Source organism: Rhincodon typus, chromosome 43 (assembly GCF_021869965.1).
Source record: "Rhincodon typus isolate 14 chromosome 43, sRhiTyp1.1, whole genome shotgun sequence".
NCBI lineage: Eukaryota > Metazoa > Chordata > Chondrichthyes > Orectolobiformes > Rhincodontidae > Rhincodon > Rhincodon typus.
Window position 1 is genome coordinate 10622776 of NC_063374.1, and position 18361 is coordinate 10641136.

The 18361-nt window shown below is 44.7% G+C and overlaps 1 protein-coding gene across 3 annotated transcripts in view; it reads right to left on the reverse strand.

Moving 5' to 3' along the window:
* The window catches only part of eml3 (EMAP like 3), a 59158-nt gene that overhangs the window by 9919 nt on the left and 30878 nt on the right, over positions 1-18361 (reverse strand). For all 3 annotated transcript variants that reach the window (XM_048619718.1, XM_048619716.1, XM_048619717.1), the window contains 10 exons: positions 17842-17991; positions 17172-17241; positions 14135-14245; positions 12937-13032; positions 11730-11864; positions 7192-7330; positions 5628-5779; positions 5277-5402; positions 4957-5088; positions 2215-2282 (listed from right to left, as the gene is read on the reverse strand). In XM_048619718.1, coding sequence (XP_048475675.1) covers positions 2215-2282; positions 4957-5088; positions 5277-5402; positions 5628-5779; positions 7192-7330; positions 11730-11864; positions 12937-13032; positions 14135-14245; positions 17172-17241; positions 17842-17991 — 1179 coding nt within the window. The remainder of the gene's footprint in view (positions 1-2214; positions 2283-4956; positions 5089-5276; positions 5403-5627; positions 5780-7191; positions 7331-11729; positions 11865-12936; positions 13033-14134; positions 14246-17171; positions 17242-17841; positions 17992-18361) is intronic.

Sequence of the window (18361 nt, forward strand, 5' to 3'; positions counted from 1 at the left end):
TAAACCTCTATCAGATCTCCTCTTAGCCTTCTTCTCTCCAAGGAGAACCAACTCTCCAGTTATTATTAAAGTTTCTCATTCCTGGAACCATTCTTGTAAATGTCCTCTGCCCTTTCTCCAATGCACTCATATCTATTCCATAATTCTTACCAAGTTCAGTATCACCTGCTGTTGTACAATATGCTCCTCTTAGTAATGCTGAGCATACTGTATTATTAACTTCTCTCTCTATCTGTTCTGCTACCTTTGATGTATGCACACGTACAGCCGAGTCCCTCTGCTCCTGCACCCCTTTTAGAATTGTATCTGCTAATGTATTTCAAAGTTTTTTCTACCAAAATCAGGTCAACACAATGAATGAGGAAGTATTGTTTATCTTGAAAAATGTTAAGGTAGATAAGTCCCCAGGGCCAGGCAGGATCTATCCCAGCATACTGTGAGAGACAAGGCAAGAAATAGCTGGGGCCTTAACAGATATCTGTGCACTGAGGACCGGAGAATGGCCAATGTCGTTCCTTTGTTTAAGGAGGGAAACAGAGATAATCCAAGTAATTATAGGCCGGTGAGCCTGACGTCAGTGTGATGGGGAAGCTGTTGGACAAGATAATGACTAGATGGATACAAAACTGGCTTGGGCAAAGAACACAGAGAGTGGGGGTTGAAGGGTGCATTTCGGAATGGAGATAAGGAACTAATGGTATTCCATAGAGATCATTGCTGGGACCTTTGCTGTTTGTAATATATATAAATGATCTGGAGGAAAATGTAGATAGTCTGATTAGTAAGTTTGCAGATGACACCAAAATTGGTGGAGTTGCAAATAGTTAGGAAGATTGTCAAAGGATATGGTAGGATATAGATAGATTGCAGAAACAAAAACAGAAATTGCTGGAAAAGCTCAGCAGGTCTGGCAGCATCTCTGACGAGAAATCAGTGTTAACGTTTCAGGTCCGGTGATCCTTCCTCAGAACTTCCTCAATTCCGAGGAAGGGTCACTGGACCCAAAATGTTAACTCTGATTTCGTGTCACAGATGCTGCCAGGCCTGCTGAACTTTTCCAGCAATTTCTGTTTTTGTTTCTGATTTACAGCATTGCAGTTCTTTCAGTTTTTAGATAGATTGCAGATTTGGGCAGAGAAATGGCAGATGGAGTTTAATCTGAACAAATGCAAGGTGATGCATTTTGGAAGATCAAATTCAGGTGTGAATTATTCAATAAATGGCAGAACACTTAGGAGCATCGACATACAGAGGGACCTGGGCTCACAAGTCCACACCCTGAAAGTGGCAGCACAGATGGATGAATTGGTCAAGAAAGCATACAGCACGCTTGCCTTCGTTGGCTGGGGCATTGCATATAAAAGTTGGCAAAAAGTTATGTTACAGCTATACAAAACTTCTGTTAGGCCACATTTGGATATTGTGTGCAGTTCTGGTCGCCACATTACCAGAAGGACATGGATGCTTTGGAAAGGGTGCAGAGAAAGTTTCCCAGGATATTGCCTGGTCTGGAGAGTTTTAGTTATGAGGAGAGTTTGGATAAACTTGAATTGTTTTCACTGGAAAACAGAGGCTGAGTAGTGACTTGATAGAGGTCTACAAAATTATGAGAAGCTTTGACAGAGGCTTTTTTCCCCAGGGTGGAAAGGTCAACTACAAGAGGGCACAGGTTCAAGGCGAGAAGGGGAAAGTTTTGGGGAAAAGCGCTGGAAAAATTTTTCACCCAGAGGGTGGAGGGTGCCTGGAATGCATTGCCAGTGGAGGTGGTGGAAGCAGGCACATTAGGAATGTTTAAAGTATACCTTGATGGATACATGAACGGGAGGCGAACAGAGGGATGGAAACTGCGCATGGGCAATAAGTAGCAGGTCTAAATAAGGATTAGGAATCAGCGCAGGCTTGGTGGCGTGAAGGGCCTGTTCCTGTGCTGAATTGTATTGTACATAAAATGCATCACCCCACACTTCTCCACATTGAACTTCAGCTGTAATGCATCTTCCCACTCCAGCAACTTATCAACATCCTTCTGGAGTTCCACACTGTCCGCCGCACAGTTTACAATGCGTCAGGTTTCAGGCCATCCACGAAGTTTGAAATTGTCTCCTGCATACTGAAGTCAATCATCAGGATGCATGACCTTTTGATGTCAGTTGGCACAGTGAAAATGCAGAGAGATGAATTGAAAATAAGCAGATAGTAAAATGTGGGAGTTACCTGCCTGTCTGCAGTCCAACAGCCACTACTGCGCCACTGCAGTGGAAATCAGCACACAGTCCAGTCTCCTGTGAAATTAGTGGAACCGTTAAACATACAGGCCATACAGCAGGAACCTCACCATGTCACTAAATACTTGACACACAATTAAATACTTTCAAAGTGCAGTGAGAACCAACCTTTAATTGGTGGAGTAGCTCTTTGTTGATTTTGTCCATTTCCTCAATTGATCACCCCGATGAATTTTGCCAGCGTTTGGGCAGCTTTTAGGGAAAAATTCATTCAGTACCCCATGTAATTTGAATGTTGGTGGGAACTCGGTGCCTGAAAGGGGAAATAGAGGCAGAAACCCTCGACTCATTGAAATCATGTCTGGATCTGCACCTGAAGCTCTGTGGCGTCCAGGATACGAACCAATGGCTGGCAAATAGGATCAGGCTGAATGGCTTTTTCTTGGCCAGCTCATCCAATGATAGGCAGAATGGCCTGTTTCTGCAAGCATTCTAAATTTTCTAAATGTCTGAAAAGGGACACTTGAAGCAGTATGAGGAGAAGAACAGGGAGGGAGCACTACCTGAATTGACCCTTAGGTCGACTGGCACAAACACAATGAATTGAATGGCCGGGGATAGTAGGAACTGCAGATGCTGGAGAATCTGAGACAACAAGGTGCAGGGCTGGATGAACACAGCAGGCCAAGCAGCATCATAGGAGCAGAGAGGCTGACGTTTCGGGCCTAGACCCTTCATCAGAAATTGAATGGCCTCCCTCTGTGCTGTAACAATTCTACTGGTTCTAAGCGGCACGGTGGCTCAGTGGTTAGCACTGCTGCCTCACAGCGCCAGGGACCCGGGTTCGATTCTAGCCTTGGATGTCTGTCTGTGTGGAGTTTGCACGTTCTCCCCGTGTCTGCGTGGGTTTCCTCCGGATGCTCCGGTTTCCTCCCACAGTCCAAAGATGTGCAGGTTAGGGTGGATTGGCCATGCTAAATTGCCCATAGTGTTCAGGGAGGTATAAATTAGGTGGGTTATAGGGGGATGGGTCTGGGTGGAATGCCCTGAGGTTCGGTGTGGACTTGTTGGGCTGAAGGGCCTGTTTCCACACCACTGTAGGGATTCTATTCTAAACTGCTCACTTCTGCCACAAGAGGGAGCTCACATCCTGTTGTGAGACTACACACAGAAGCTGTGGCCACAGCAGGTTTGGCAGCTTTTTTCTCAGCACTATCATCACTCCCACTCTCTGATCAGTCAGGCAATTGATGTAACCTGGAGAAGGACACACACCAGGGAGCAGGTTCGATGCCAGCTTAGTTGTGCCAGAATGCAGAAAAAACACAGAGAATGCTGGAGAAACTTAGCAGGTTCGGCAGTGTCCGTGGAGAGACAAGTTCACATTTTGAGTTGATATGACTCTTCAGAACTGTTCTAAGGAAGAGTCATATTGGACTTGAAACATTAAGTCTGTTTCTCTCCCCACAGATGCTGCCAGACCTGCTGAGTTTCTCCAACACTTTCTGTTTTTGTTTTGGATTTCCAGCATCCACAGAAATTTGCTATTATTCAAGTGCTGAAATTAACATGACTGCTGCTTAAATCACCTCTCACCTTTCGGATGAGGAATGTGAGAAACTGAGTCCTGGGATTCCTGCTTGTGATAAAGTAGAAAATCAGACAGAGAGAGAGAGACAGAAAGGAGTGTGGTGGGGAGATGGGGGTGGGGGGGGGGGTAGGTGGGAAGGGAGAGAAAGAGAGAGAGAGAGAGATAGAGCATAAGGGGAGTCTGAGAGGGGAAGAACAGAGTTAATGTTTTAGTCTCGTAACCTCTGATCAGAACTTGGACAGGTTGGAGATTTAATCAGGGTCAAGCAATTACAGATGCAGAATGTGTAGGCTCAGGATTGGGGAAAGAACAAAAGGATCATTCTTGTGATAGGGTGGCAGGCAGTAGTGAAATATAGAAACACATAATGTGTGTAGTTCTAGTTGCCCTGATATAGGAAGAATATTATTAAACTGGAGGTGTTCAGAAAAGATTTACCAGGATGTTGCCAGGAATGGAAAGTTTGAGATATAAAAATAGGCTGAAAGATTGGGACTTTTTTTTACTGGAATGTCGGAGGTTAAGTAGTGACCTTATAGAGGTTTATAAAATCATGGGGGACACAGATAAGGTGAATGACGAGGGTCTTTTCCTTAGAATGTGGGAGTTCAAAACTAAGGGGCATATTTTTTAAGGTGAGAGGAGAAAGCTCTAAAAAGCATAAGGAGCAACATTTTTACACAGAAAGTGGTTCGTGAGTGGAATGAACTGCTAGAGAAAGTGGTGGATGTAGGTACAGTTACAATGTTTAAAAGACATTTGTATATGTTTATGAATAAGAAAGATGTGGAGTGGTATGGGCCAAGCGCAGACAAGTGGGACTAATGTTAGGAACATGGTTGGCATGAATTGGTTGGGTTGAAAGGTCTGTTTCTGTGCTGTATGACTATGACATAAACCTTTTCCTTTATTTACTCCTGGGACATGGAAATCACTGACTGGGTCAGCTTTTGTTGCTCATCCCCAACTGCCCTTGAATTGGGTAGAGGGGAGCAGTACTTCCCAGGAAGGGTTTTCCAGACAGGGGCAACAGTCAGACTTTGGTGTGAAGAGAGCTTCCCCTTCCCCTCCTCGAAGGTTCAGGATCTCTCAGTCCTGTTCCTCTAACGCAGAGTGTGAATGCATGGTTTTCCCTCTCACCTCCAGTGTTTTACTCCACTCCAGCATGTGCTGCTCCTGATCCCACAGACACACCTGCCTGTCGTGCGCACAGGTCAGGAAGAGATCTCGGAATGGGTGTGTGGCTAATCCCCACAGTTCATCTGTGTGACCCTGCAAGTGAACCGCAAAGCATAACCACACAGAAACACCTCTCCATAACAGTTAATTCACGGACCAATCTGTATCTCAGCTCCGTTCCCTCACCCTGGTTCTATTGTTCTTAATATCCTTCATACAATGGATCACCCTGAGTTGTGAAGGGGTGGGGATGAGCCAGAATCTTGGTGTTCTGCACTGACCTGCACGATAGGAGTAAAGGGCTCAGTAAAACTGCCCCTCAGGATGGCATTCCGTGTGGTTCCAATCAGGAGATCATCTCCTCGTCCTTCCACAATAGTACGCACAGCACCAAATCGCTCGGGGATCTGCAATACAAAGCAACGCTGCTGTTCTTTCAAGACTTGAGACAACCCAAATAGTAACATCACCAATAATGAAGTACTTCTCCAATGTAATCACTAATTTTACCAAATCAGCTTTGCTTCTCCTGTTTGTACCCTCACTCGCCACTTCCTTCACCCACTCCCTACCTCCCCCCACTTGCTGGTATTCTCTCTCCCTCACATTTTAATACTGTGTGTCTGCCTCACCTCAGTCTCTCGATCTGTTGTAAGGCTCAGGTTCCAGTGGATGATTTTGCGGTCCTTCCCTCCTCCACTGAGCAGTGTGCCATCTCTCATGATGCAGAGGGTGAAGATACTACCCTCGTGGGCCTTTGTTTGCTTGGCAATCTGATAGGTTTCTGAAACAGTACCAGAAAACTTGAGAGAGACTCCTGCAACATGTTCATTGAAACTTCGATTTCTTACAACACTCCTCAACCTTTTCGAACAACCCAAAGCACTTTACAAGCAGTGATTTATTTGGAAGTGGAGTTACTGCTAGAACACAGCAAGCTCCACAATCAGCCATGTAACAGATCAGGGGGGTCTGCAGATTTGGTGATGTTGGCGAGAGCATAAAAATATTGGCCCCAAGACGCTGGACAGATACCCCCTGCTCTTGCTCCAGTGGTAACTGTGGGAATTTTTACTCAAGCTAAGAGGACAAGAGGGTCTCAGATTAATGTTTCAGCTGAAACACAGCACTTCTGATGGTACGATAGTGACCCTCTGACTGTGTGGAGTTCCCATATTACTGACTCTGACAGTGTGGCACTCCCTCAGCACTGGCACTCCCTAAGCACTGTCCCTCTGACAGTGCGGTTCTCCATCAGCACCGACCCTCCGACAGTGCGGTGCTCCCTCAGCACCGATCCTCCGACAGTGTGGCGCTCCCTCAGCGCTGTGCTCCCTCAGCGCTGACCCTCCAACAGTGCCCGCTCCCTCAGCGCTGACCCTCCGACAGTGCCCGCTCCCTCAGCGCTGACCCTCCGACAGTGTGGGGATCTGTTAGTATGGCTCTGGGATTGTCAGTATAACCATGGGATTGTCAGTCCAGATTTTGTGTCCAAGTCTCCACTGTAAATCTTTAACCCACAACCTTTGAGGTTTGTGGGGGTGTGGGGGTGTGGGGGGTGGGGGCAGGGGCAGTGACTCAATGGTTAGCCCTGCTGCCTCACAGAGCCAGACACCCATGTTCGACTCCACCCTCAGACGACTGTGTGTGGAGTTTGCAAGTTCTCCCCGTGTTTGCGTAGGTTTCCTCCAAGTGCTCCAGTTTCTTTCCACAGTCCAAAGATGTGCAGGTTAGATGGATTGACCGTGCTAAATTGTCCACAGTGTTAAGGGTTGTGCAGGCTAGATGGATTTGCCATAGGAAATACAGGGTTACAGTGATAATGTGGTGGGGTGGGATGCTCTTTGGAGGGAAGGTGTGGACCCAATGGGCTGAATGGCCTGCTTCTACACTATAGGGATTCTATGATTCATTTTGTCTCAGAGGTGAGGGAGAAAGCTGACTGAGATAATTATTAAAAAATTAACATCTTAACCACACCAGCTGATTCCACACCAAGTGAGAGATGCCTCCCACAGACATAAGCAAACTACTCACTGCATCCTGCTGCTTGAAGCCATGCCATATGTAAAACACACGTTCCTGCCATTATTTGTGGGGAGTGTGCCTGTCTCATCTCTGATAATTCAGTTTAATGTCCATGTCCCTCACAGAAACCAGGGCAAACCCCAATGGTGGAGACCTGCTGCCAAGTACCTTTGGCTCCTTTGCCCAGTGTCTTGATGTCAGCAGCTGCTTTACCCCACAGGAGGATATTTCCTTCTGAATCACCAGTCAGCACATCCCCATTTCTCAGGAACACAAAACACTGAATAAATTTGGGTTTCTTGTATTTCTGTAAGATGAAAGAGGAAACAAATTCAGCTGCTAACTCGCGCTTCCTGCCACTGCATTAATCACCAACAGGTCAGTTCTCCTCACTGTATCACTTTGTCGTTTCACCAGCTTTCCAGTTCCTCACAGCTGAGCCAGGGCAGCGCATGGGTTACAGGAACTATTCAACTATGAGGGTGGTATGGACCAGAATAATTTGCAGCATGGTCACAGCAGTAGGATAAGACATAGAAGAAAAAGTAAATAAGAGGATAAGACATATTAGAAAAAATAGGTTATTATGCTCTGTCATTAATGACATCTTGCCTGATCTGAAAATCCTCAACACCCATTTTCCTGCCTTATCACCATAACCTTTGATTCTCTTACTGATTAAACATCTGTTTATCTCAGCCTTGAATATCTTTAAGGATCCAGCCTCAACAGCCTTCTGTAGTAAAGAATTCCAATACCACACTCAATGGGAAAGAAAAAGTCCCCCTCATCTCTGTCCTTACTTGGTGACCTCTTACTCTGAGATTTTGCCCTTTGGTCTCAGTCTCTCCCATAAGACCATAAGATAAGGAAGCAGAATTAGGCCATTCAATTTACTGAGTCTGCTCTGCCATTCAATCATGGCTCATATGTTTCTCAGCTCCATTCTCCTGCCTTCTCCATGTAACCCTTGATTCCCTTATTAATCAAGAACCTATCTATCTGTCTTAAATACACTCAATAATTTGGCCTCCACAGCCTTTGTGGTAATGAATTCCACAGATTGACCACCCTCTGGCTGAAGAAATTCCTCCTCATCTCAGTTCTAAAGGGCTGTCCCTTCACTCTGAGGCTGTGCTCTTGGGTCCTAGTCTCTCATACTGATGGAAACACCTCCACGTCCACTCTATCCATGCCTCTAAGTTTCAGTCAGATGCCCCTCATTCTTCTAAACCTCACTGAGTACAGACCTAGACTCCTCAACCACTCCTATGTGACAAGTCCTTCATCCACAGGATCATTCTTATAAACCTCCTCTTGCCACCCCCTCCAATGCCAGCTCATCTTTCCTTAGATACAAGGCCCTAAACTGCTCACAATATTTCAAATACGGTCTGACCAGAGCCTTTTACAGCCTCAGCAGTACATCTCTGCTCTTGTATTCTAGCCCTTTTGAAAAGAATGCCAACAGTGCGTTTGACTTCCTAACCGCCATCTGAACCTGTATGTTAACTTTTAGAGAATCCCAAACTAGGACTCCCAAGTCTGTTGGTGCTTCAGATTTCCAAAGCATTTCGCCATTTAGAATATAGTCTACACCTCTATTCTTCCTACCAAAGTGCATAACCTCACATTTTCCCACATTGTATTCCATCTGCCATTTTGTCAGCTCTCCTCGCACGTCCAAGTTCTTCTGCAGCCTCCCCATTTCCCCAACACTACCTGCCCCTCCATCTATCTTTGTGCCACCTGCAAACTTAGCAACAATGCCCTCAATTCCTTTGTCCAGATCATTAACATATAATGTGAATAGTTGTGGTCCCATCACTGATCCCTGCGGAATTCCACTAGTCGCCAGCTGCCATCCTGAAAAGACCCCTTTATCGCTACTCTCTGCCTTCTGCCAGTGAGTCAATCCTCTACCCATGCCAATACCTTGTCCCTGATAGCATGGGCTCTTATTTTATTAGCAGCCTCCAGTGCAGCACTTTGTCAAAGGCCTTCTGGAAATGCAAATAGATCACGTCCATTGGATTTCCTTTTTTTTAAACTTGCTTATTACCTCCTCGAAGAGTTCGAACAGATTTACCAGGCATCACCTCCCCCTGACGAAGCCGTGCTGACTCACCCTATTTTACCATGCGCTTCCAAGTATTCCACAACTTCATCCTTAAAAACGGACTCTAAAATCTTACCAATGACCAAGGTCCGGCTAACTGATCTATAGATTCTTGTCTCTGCCTCCCTCCCTTCTTAACTAGGGGCTGTTACTTTAGCCATGTTCCAGTCCTCTAGAACCCTCCCTGACTCTAGTGATTCCTGAAAGATCACCACCAATGTTTCTACAATCTCCTTCAGAACTCTGGGGTGTAGTCCATCTAGTTTAGGTGATTTATCTGTCTCAGACCTTTCAGCTTCCCCAGCAGCTTCTCCTTAGTGATGGCCACTACACTTACTCTGTCCCCGCCCATTCTCATGAGGTTCCGGTATGCTGCTGGTGTCTTCCGCTGTGAAAACTGATACAAAGTACCTATTCAGTTCCTCAGCTATTTCTTTGTTTCCCATTATTTCTTCTCCAGTGTCATTTTCCAGTGGGCCAATATCCACCCTTGCACTTTCTTTTATATATCTAAAAAGACTCTTGAATCTTCTTCTATAGTATTATCTAATTTACTCTCATATTTCATCTTATTGCTTTTTAGTTATCCGCTGCTGGTTTTTAAAAGGCTTCCCAAACCACTGGCTTTCCACTTGGCTTCCCACTAATCTTCACCACACTGTATGTTTTTTTTTGCTTTTAGGCTGCCCCAGACTTTCCTTGTCAGCCATGGTTGCCCCATCGTCTCTTTAGTATGTTTCTTCTTCCTTGGAATGAATTTCTGCTGTGCCTCCCGAATTACTCAGAAACTTCTGCCTCACCGTCTTCCCTGCTAGGCTCCCTTTCCAACCAATTCTGACCAACTCCTCCCTCGTGACAATGTAGTTACCTTTACTCAATTGTAATATCGTTCTATCTGATTCCAGCTTCTCCCTCTCAAACTGCAGGGTGAATTCTATCATATTATGGTCACTGAACCCTAGGGGTTACTTCACCTTCAGCTCCCTAATCAAGTCTGCCTCATTACGCATCAACAAATCCAGAACTGCCTGTTCCCTAGTGGGCTCTACCACAATCTGCTCTAAAAAAATCTGGTAGACATTCCACAAATTCCTTTTCTTGGGATCTGCTACAGAGTGACCGTTTAGAGTATAGGCTGAACTCACCAGTACAAAGTGCCAGTTAGTATGCAGTGACTGGTTAGATAGTACAGTTTGAATTCACTGGCACAGAGCTCCTTGTTAGAACAATGACTGTTTAGAGCATACAATCTGAACACACCTGTACTGAATAGCCTGTTAGTACAAGTGAATATTTAGGGAGTATAGTTTGAGCTCACTGGCACAGAGTTCCTTGTTAATACAGTGACTGTTTAGAAAGTACAGTTTGAGCTCACAAGCACACCAGCTGCTTAGTATAAAATGATTGTTCAGAAAGCACAGTCTGAACTCACCAGAACGGTGGCTAATTATAGAGTCATAGAGTCATACAGAACGGAAACAGAACCTTTGGTCTAACCAGTCCATGCCAACCATAACCCCAAACTAAACTAGTCCCTCCTGCCTGTGCTTGGTCCATATCCCTTCAAACATTTCTTATTCGTGTACTTATCCAAATGTCTTTTCAATGTTTTAACTGTACCCGCATCCACAACTTCCTCTGGAAGTTCACTCCACACACGAACCACTCTCTGTGAAAAAAAATTGCCCACGTCTTTTTTAAATCTTTCACCTTTTATCTTAAAAATATGCCTCCTAGTCTTGAAATCTTCCACCCTAGAGAAAAGACACCTACCATGTACCTTATCTGTACCCCTCATGATTTTATAAACATCTATAAGGTCACCTCTCAACCTCCTACGCTCCAGTGTAAAAAGTCCCAACTTATCCAGCCTCTCCTTATAATTCAAACTCTCCTTTCCCAGCAACGTCATGGTAAATCTCTTCTGAATCCTCTCCAACGTAACAATATCCTTCCTATAACAAGGCAACCAGAACTGGATGCAGTACTCTAGAAGAGGCCTCACCAACATCCTGTACAACCTCAACATGATGTCTCAACTCCTTTTCTCAACTGTCTGAGCAATGAAGACAAGCGTACTAAATACCTTCTTCACCACCCTATCTATATGTGATGCAAATTTCAAAAAATTATGTACCTGAACCCTAGGTTTCTCTGTTCTACAACACTGTCCAAGGCCCTACGTTTAATTGTATAAGTCTTACCCTTGTTTGTTTTACCAAAATGCAATGGCTCACATTTATCCAAATTAAACTCCATCTGCCACTCTTCAGCCCATTGACCCAAATGATCAAGATCTCTTTGTAATCTTAGACAACCTTCTTCACTGTCCACTATTTTGGTGTTATCCGCAAGCGTACTAACTGTACCTCCTATATTCTCATCTAAATCATTTATATAAAATGACCAACAAAAGTAGACCCAGCACCGATCTTTGTGGAACACTGCTGATAACAGGTCTCCAGTCCGAAAAACAACTGGGATAATAATATATACAATAAAAATAATTGGGAGAGTACAGTTTCACGGCACTGACACAATAGAGAGTAACTAACTGTTAGTCAGACAGTGGTCTTGCATCACTCACCCCAAAAATGCCCTGCTTCTTGGTGAGACAGGAGCCAGTCCAAGTCCAGAAGTAGACATGTGACTTGCCACAGGTTACCACACTTGAGCTGTCTGCTGGGTGAAACTCAACCTCAAACACAGCCTCATTGGTGGTCTGTCAGGGTGAGAATACAGTGGGGATTAACATCTGACATCAGTTCAGAGACAAACACTGCATTCTACAGTACAGGAGGCCATTCATCCCATTGGGTCTATGCCAGCTCTTTATTAGATCTACCCAAATAGGCCCACTCTCCTCGAATCTTTCCCAATAGCACTGAAAACATACGCTTTCCATTATTTCTGTAATTCCCTTTTTGAAAGTTCCTAATGAAACCACTTCCAGGGCATTCCAGATCACAACAACTCAATGTGTCAAAAAAGGCAATTCTCTTTCCCTGCTCTGGTCCCTCTGTCAATTCTGTACAATCAACGTCGTTAGTTTAGTGGAAATGGTTTCTCATTCACTCAGTATGAACTGTATTACCAGCAACCACACTGACTCCATCCTCAATATCCCAGACCCTTCCCCATTCACAATGCAGATGGCAAATAGCTCCCTCACATCTTGAAAAGGAACGTGACCTAACTTCCATGTTCATCTTCATCTCTCCATAATATTTAGCTGTGTCTGGGAACAACCTGGCTAAAGGAACTGTCATTACTGCTCTGTAATGGGAGGTAGCAGTCAGAATCTGCTGGATCCAGAACAGCTCAAACACAGTCCTCACAGTGAGTTGTGTAGAAGACGGTATTTTAAATCATAGTTCATCCGCACCCCAAATGCTAGGTTTCCCGTAGGCCTGCCTACCCTCCAGCATTACTCTGACTTGGTGAGTAGCCAGGGCCATGCAGGCCAGCACTCTACCCAATACACACACCCAACAGGCTTTCCACTGGCTGTTGTTTAGGTTGGGGCTGATCACTTTACAAAACCCCTGACTCACAGAAAGTGATCAAGGCTGGAGCACCTTCCAGCTCCACAAAGCAGTGGCTTACTAACATAGATATGCTCCAGGTCCCCCACGTCCCACTGTGGTTAATATTGGATATACATCAACCCTGCATGCAGAGTTCATTCCACTACAAAGTCACTGCCTCAAAGGAATTCACCTTTTAATCCTCAGCCTAACAAGAACCCATCCCAGCCTCCCTGCCCATCATTTTCTAGAGTTTAAAATACCTACCTTAATCTCCACCTGCTTGGTGCCCTTGGCACAGTCCCAGATGGACATGATGTGCTCAGTGGAATCATCAACCACACAGAGAAAAGCACCAGAATCCTGCAATATCAAACAATAGCATGAGCCTCCCTGACCGGTCACCAGGAAACCTCTCAGAAGAAAGATGCCCAAGGGAGGGAGTAACGAGGGGACATAGAGAGGAGGGAGTGATGAGGGGATGGGGAGGGGAGGGAGTGACAAGGTGGGGGGAGGAAGTGACAAGGGGAGGGAGTGACAAGGGGTCACAGAGGTAAAGGAGTGATGAGGGAAAGGAGAGGGGAGGGCTGAGGGAAGGCGATAGAAGAGGAGGAAAATGCTGTAATGAGCTTTGTAACTTCAGGATATGTCCCAAATGCTTTTCAGTTATTGAGGTGTTTTTGAAATATACTGGTGTAACGTAGGAACACGGCAGCTGATTTACACACTGCAAGCTCCCACACAGCAATGGAGAATGACCCAGATCAACTGTTTACAGCGATATTCGGTGAGGGATAAATACTGGCCCCAGGACCCCCAAGGAGAACTCCCCTCTGCTCTTCCGATAGTGGCGTCGGATCTTTTACACCCACACCCTCCCAACCTCCCAAGAATGCAGACGGATTCTCAGTTTAATGTCTGATCCAAAGTGAGAGAGTAGGGAAACTGCAGGATACAGCATCACTCAGTTTCACACCAGTCACAATGAGAAATCTTTGGAGAGAGTCCCCTTCCAGCCACCACACTGTACATCGATCGGCAAGGACCACATATTGTTCCCAGTCCAACTGAGGAGTGGATCTTAAAATGGACTGGCACAGTGTGGACGTAGTCATTGAGGCAACACACAGTGTTGCCCCAAATGGGGAATTCGAGCGGGGAACACTACATTCCTCATTGTTGGGACCAAATAAACTGTATGCGTGAAAGGTCCTGAATTAGATCCAAATATCACTGGTAGGTTGTGAAGAGGAGCAGCAAGCACTTACAAAAGAGTCGGCACCTTCCAGAGAGGAGAGGACAGCAGGAGGGAACTGAGAGAGAGAGAGGAGGGGAAAGAATAGAGGAGGAAGTGAGGGAATATGATGGAATGGAGCAGGAGAGGACGGGAGGAAATATGAGGGAGTTGAGCAGCAGGGGAGGGAATGGAGTAGGAGGGGAGGGAATATGGGGATGATGGACTTACAGCCTTGGAGAAAGCGAGTGTAGCGACTCCTCTCTCAAAGCTGCCTAGGCCAATGTGTTGCAGTGTTTGTAAAGTCACCGAGTCCCAGATGTGGACACAAGGCAACAGGAGCTGCAAAGAGGAACACAACAACCAGAATCAATCTTAACGTGGCCAGTAGAGCTGCCTCACACCTCTTCCTCCCTGACCCCAATAATTCATTCCCCATCCTCTCACCTTACTCTCTCAGTCACGTAACACACAGGAACAAAAGAAGGCCATACAGCCCATCAAATCTGCTCTGACATTCCACATTCCATGGTTGATCTGATAATATTCAACTCCATTTTCCTGTCTTTTCCCCATAACCCCTGATTCCCTTCTTGATTAAAAATCTGACTATTTCAACCTTGAATATATTTAACGACCCAACATCAACATCCCTCTGCAGTGAAGCATTTCACACATTCACTAGCCTCAGAGAAGAAATTCCTCCTCATCTGTCTTATGTGTGACACCTTATTCTATGCCCTTTGGTCCTGGACAATCTACCCTGTCAAGTCCCCTAAGGATCTTACACATTTCAAAAGAGTCACTGTAATCTAAAGTCCAATGAGTACAGGCCCAATCTAGTCAACTTCTCCTAATAAGACAGCCCCTCCATTCCTGGTATTACCTTGAGAGCCTTCTCTGACTGCATCCAGTGCCAGTATATCTTTCCTTAGATAATGGATCCAAAACTGTTCACAGTATTCCAGCTATGGTCTGACTAGTGTCTTGTACAGTTTTCACTAAAACCTACCTACTTTTATACTCCATTCCCTTTAAAACAAAGGCTAACATTCCATTTGTCTTTCCTATTACCCAATGAACTTGGATACTAGCTTTTTGTGATTTGTGGGCAAGGACTCCCAGATCATTCTGTTCTGTAGCTTTCTGCAGTCTTTCTCCATTTAAATAATATTTAGCTCCTCTATTCTTTCAACCAAAGTGCAGAACCTCCCATTTTCCCACACTATATTCCATCTGTCAAGTGTTTGCCAATTTGCTCAACCTGTCTATATCCCTCTGAAGACCTTTGTGTCATCCTCACAGCTCCCCTCCCATCTATTGTTATGTCATCTGCAAACTTTGCAATAATACATTCACTTTCTTCATCCAAGTAATTAATGTACAGTTATTCTTCTGTATCTGCAAGATTTCCGTTCCTCGAGGATCTCCACGATTGACGAAATTCGCAAGTGCAGAGCTCATTAAAAATAAGTTTAAAAAATCACGAGCTTTGCCCACGAATGTTGAGTTTTGTTGCTACTTATATTTTGGTGCTAATAGATAAATGCATGATTTCTCAGATACAAAGAATTTTCTGTAAATAGTTGTGATCCCAGTACTGATCCGTGTGGCAGATTGCCATCTTGAAAATACTCCCCTTTTCCTTTATAATTGACTCTAACATTTTCCCAAATGATAAATGTTAGGTTAACTGGCTCATATAATTAACTGATTTCTGTCCCTCTCTCTCTAAGGACATCACATTGACAGTTGACCAATCATCTGGGACTTTTCCAGAATATAAGGAATGTTTGAAAATTACAACCAGGGAATTCACTATCTTCATTTTAAAATTCTAGCATGCAACCCATCAGTCTAGGGGACTTATCAGCCTTTAATTCCATTAGTTTCCCTAGGCTTTTTTCTCTTGTGATAGTTATTTTGTCTATTTACTCTCCATGTTATGCCCCTAGATTATTTAGTATATTTACATTGCTATCAGTGTCTTTTACCATGAAGATTGAAGCAAAGTATTTAATCAACCTCTCTACCATTTTCTGGTTACCCATTATTGTTTTCCCAGCCCCATTCTCTCAAGGACCTCTTTACTTTAGCCTCTCCCTTCCTTTTGAAGGAAGAAGCTTTTACTATCCTTTCTCATATTATTTGCTGGTTTGCCCTTAAAGGTTATTTTCTTCCTCTTTCTTATATTTTTGGTCATCTTTTGTCAATTTTTAAAATTTTTTCCAATTCTCTGGCTTACTAATAATCTTTGCCATATTATTTGTTTTTTTTCTTTCAATTTGACGCTATCTTTAATTTCCTGGGTTAACCATGGTCAGATTATTCCCTTCTTAGAATCCTTCTTCCTCAATGAGATATATCTTTGTTGTGAGTCATGAACTATTTTCTTAAAGGTCTGTCAATGTTGCTAAACACATCTCTCAGTCCACAGCAGCCAACTCTGACTTTATTCTTTTGTAATTACCCTTATTTAGCACAATTGTTTCGGACCTATGTTTCTCATGCCAAAACTGAACGCTAAATTCTACCATGTTATGGTCACTGTTCCCTTAGGGGATCTTTGCTGTTAGATCATTTATTAAACTAGCCTCATTACACATTCCCAATCCAGTCCGATCGTGGTTGGATGCACAACAGATTGCTCAAGGAACCTGTCCTGAATACACACTATGATTTCTTCCTCATGGTTACCTGTGCCAATTTGATTTTCCCAATCTACGTAAAGATTAAAGTCACCCACAATTAAAGTACTGCCTATTTTACATGTCTATGCCACCTTCTGATTTATTCTCTGTCCTACAGCACAGCTATGGGGGCATGCATTAATCCACCAGTGTTGTCTTCTCCTAGTTGCCACTGCATCTGTTACTCACTACCTAACTCTCTATTGCCCATTCTGTCTCTCTCCCCATGTCCTCTATACTTCTCTCCTCCTTGATCTTCAGTGGCTCTCTCACCAGAATAAATGTCAAAGTATGAACTGTAACATGATCCAGCATCACTATGCGTATGTTAGGATCAGAGATGACTGAGATGTTGCAGGTCATTTTCATGAAGTGATTGTTTAGAGACACTGGTGTAGTCACTCTGATTGAGCCCCATGACTGGGGGAGGGCAGAGAATACATTTTTAGTTTGGAGGTGATGGTGAGAGATGTGAAAACAGTCAGACTGTCTACTCACAGTAACTGAACAACCCACACCGACTAAATACAACCCCTGTCTCCCACAGCCTGAGCGGCTACTGGAACTTCACTCATTACCTTGCCATCCTTATCGACTCCAGCTGCCTGTCCCGATGCGATCCGCACTTTATCCGGGTGGACAGCCAAACTAGTGAAAAGCAGCATGGTCTATTAATCCTGAATCTAATAAATCCTCAAAATCCTGCTGATATTCCACACACTACCCCTCATCCCTCCAAACTCCACCCCTCTCATCATGGCTCTCAGATCCCTCAGTTCCATCCTCCTCCCTCTCACTTCCAACCACCCTCCAGATTGTAGAGACATCATCAAGAATCCCAAGTCTCCTCCTGGATTACAGATAGCCCAAACTCCCTTCAGCCTCCCCTGCCCCCATTGCTACTCTCAGCCTATTGAATTTCCCCAAATCCCTCTCTCAGAGTAAAGAGACAGACCTATTCACCCTTCCCCTCTCAGACACACCCAAACCCCTACCTAGTCCCACAGAGACTAGCTCCACACCCATCCACTCACCCCTGTTGATTCTACAATCTCCTCAATCCAATTCCGACCTTGAGCCACAGACCTCCGCCACACAAGCCACCGCTCCAATCACTAACTACCTCCTGGTCCGAGACTGTCTCACTCCACAGACTTCACATTGTACATTGAACCGTTTTGCAGGATTACAGACACCTCTACCTGCCCTGTCACCCAGTCCATTCCCTCCAACAGCTCCCCATCTTACCAGCGTACACAGTCGGTGTGTTTGAGGTAGTGACGCTGTGCCCTCTCCTCGATGTTGAACAAAACCACGACGCAGGCAATAAAATAGACAATCTCACCCGAAGACAGCAAGTGCAGGTTGTAGCGAGAATCCCGTCCTCTGTAACCATAGCTAGATCTGGTTAAGGAATGGTGGATGGGAGTGGCGAGCTAATAAATAAAACCTAACCTGCGCAGTTTATAAATCTTCCCAAGTGCTGTCACCTGGCCAGCACACTCCACCCTCTAGATTCTAAAAATATCTAAACAGTGTTCGCCAACTTTCCCACTAACCTCCATTTACATAGACTGATGGTGTCTAGACAGCTGACTGCCCTACTAAAGTCTATCTGGACAAAGTGAAAAAGTCTATACTGAGTGACAGCCAGCTGTGCCACTAACCTCTATCTAGACAGATCCATCATATCAAGACAGTGTGGTTAGTTGCCCCGTAACCTTGGTCTAGACAGAGTGACAATCCCTAGACAATGTGAGCTGGCTGT